The 2,500-nt window shown below is 35.5% G+C and overlaps 1 protein-coding gene across 1 annotated transcript in view; it reads right to left on the reverse strand.

Moving 5' to 3' along the window:
* Window positions 1-979, reverse strand: part of LOC125038022 (keratin, type I cytoskeletal 10-like) — a 1,485-nt gene extending 506 nt beyond the window's left edge. The window contains exons 1-2 of the mRNA XM_047631258.1: window positions 968-979; window positions 1-442 (exon numbers count right to left, since the gene is read on the reverse strand). The exon at window positions 1-442 is cut by the window's left edge and continues 506 nt beyond it. Of these exons, the coding sequence (XP_047487214.1) occupies window positions 1-442; window positions 968-979 (454 nt within the window). The remainder of the gene's footprint in view (window positions 443-967) is intronic.
* Window positions 980-2,500: the final 1,521 nt, after the last annotated feature.

Genomic DNA, 2,500 nt, shown 5'->3' on the forward strand with positions numbered 1-2,500 from the left:
CTCTCGGTGGTGGAATACTTGGTGGCGGTCCGCTTTCCCCTTGAGGCTGTTCGGGAGCATCATAAACGAACACATTTCTTGTAACGATTGGAACGACGCACGATCCATCTACGTACAAGATCTCTCCTTCTCTGCAGGCTCCTCCGGAACCTCCGTCCCCATAACCTTGTCCAGATGAAGAACCTCCGACACTAGAGAATCTATTTCCTCCACTGCCTGAAAATCCATCTCCACCGCTGGAGATTCCACTTCCTCCATTGCCTGAAAATCTACCTCCACTGCCTGAGGATCCATCTCCTGCAGAGAATCCTCCGCCTCCGCCACCAATGGATCCTCCTCCTCCACCTTGAGCACCATGGGAAAATCCTCTTCCGGAGGGCGTTGCTAGATTATATCCTTGGGGGATAGCGAAAGACGTTGTGACTACAGCCAAGGAAATGATCTGTAAAGAATGAGCTTTGGTTATTGTTTTATTTTTGAATATTAAAATAATACCGACAATCAATACATTGTAATGTATCCATTAGGTAATAAATTTACGGTAAGGATTTCTTCGAGTGTGTGGGTTCCCAATATGGGGGTACCATGGGAATACATCTAATCATCTCAATAAATTGGAGTCTTTCTATTAACACCATTACACAATTCATAATAAGTAATAACTGAATCTGAAAAGTTGACAGATACAAAACGGGGCCAAGTAGATAATTACATATTGGGACAGAATGAAAAAGGTTGGGGAATACTGTATTAACGAATCATCTCCATATACAAGTGTCTGTGTGTGTTGAGTTAATTTATGAAATTTCGGTAAGGAATCTATAATAATACATCTAAGCGCGAAATGAAGAGAGAATACCACTTAATAATAACTTCATATTTCAGCGTGCGTTGAATCTTATTAATCAAATTTAGACAAAGAATTTGTAATAAGACATCTAAACACGACAGAGAGAATGCCACTTACTAGGAACTTCATCTTGGAAGAATCTATCGACCTGAAGTGCACATCATCTTATATACTACCAGTTTCTCCGCTCTGCGAATCCCTTTCCCCTTCTATTTCCGACTTTCAAGCCTGAGTATGAAAATGCAGTCGGTAAGAAGGATGATCTAGTACCCACTTGACAAAACGTCACAAAGGTCTACATACATACACTTACGTATGTGTATGTGTATCTTACACACGCGCACATATAAGAACTTTTTTGTGCAGTTGACAACCGAATGGGTAAGTGACCGGTAACTACATAAGGCGCTGAACACTAATGATTTTCAGTCATGGAAATGATGAATACTAAGAAAAAATCTATCGATGATGCTCAAATGAACCTTGCTGAAGTCCATTATAAATGCGCAATGCTGTCTTCCACCCTTCTTTTTTTCTCTCTCAGTGATTCGTTGAAACATAGTTCAGCATTTTGCAAGCAGAATCATGAATTTCGTTCATTATAAATACAATCTATATAAGATGAAAATACACAAATAATGTTCTAATACGAACGCACTGAACCTTTTAAAGAATACAGAGGTACTTAAAAGGGAGACTCCTTTCCAAAATACTTTCTGTTGCATGCAGAACGATACAAGGAAGCGAGGAAGCCATGCAGGGAAGGATAGATTATTTAAGATTATCTGCCGCGTCTACATCTAAGGTCATTAGTGGCGAATACCTTGTGGGATTAAAATGTTTAAATATTTAAAACGTTTTTAATGATAAATAAAAACAAAATATCTTATTAAAGACCAAAAAATAAATATTCTGCATGAAAAGTATTAAATTATTGTATGCGAGTTAAAGAAACTATAGGGAAAATATCGACATTAGATTTTGTAAACAATTATCAATGCTATCATTATAATTTTTACAAGAAATACTATTACATCACGATCACAATACTATTACGCTGCTCTAATATTCGCTTGGAGGCTGTTGAATGTTTCCGATAATGATCATGGCATATTATCTCAAAATTATCATCTGTTTAATAATAATTATATATATAGATAATTATTAAATCAGGGAAAATAGTATTAACAAGACTTATTTTTTTTATTTTTTTATATTCGTCTTTTTTATGCGATTGACATTATTTTCTATTTTGTACAAATAACTCCTCTTACGTCTTTTTAAGTGAAATCTTAAAGACATGATGTTCTCATGAAATCAGGGAAAATAGTATTAACAAGACTTAATTTTTTGTTTATATATTCGTTTTTTTTTATGCGATTGACATTATTTTCTATTTTTTACAAATAATTCCTTTTATCTTTTTAAGTGAAATCTAAAAAAGACATGATATTCTCATGATATAAAGTTTTATTATACATACGAAAAATAAAAGTAGACCTTCTTTAGAATGCCCATCATTGTTCATTACATGACTAAAAGGCATCTTCTTCCGCCTTTGGTGACCGGTCATCTTAACCTCCTTCCTGCAGCACAGGCATCCTGGTTCGAAGCAGACTGACTTGTTTCGCAATATAGTGATTGGACTAA

Source organism: Penaeus chinensis, chromosome 24 (assembly GCF_019202785.1).
Source record: "Penaeus chinensis breed Huanghai No. 1 chromosome 24, ASM1920278v2, whole genome shotgun sequence".
NCBI lineage: Eukaryota > Metazoa > Arthropoda > Malacostraca > Decapoda > Penaeidae > Penaeus > Penaeus chinensis.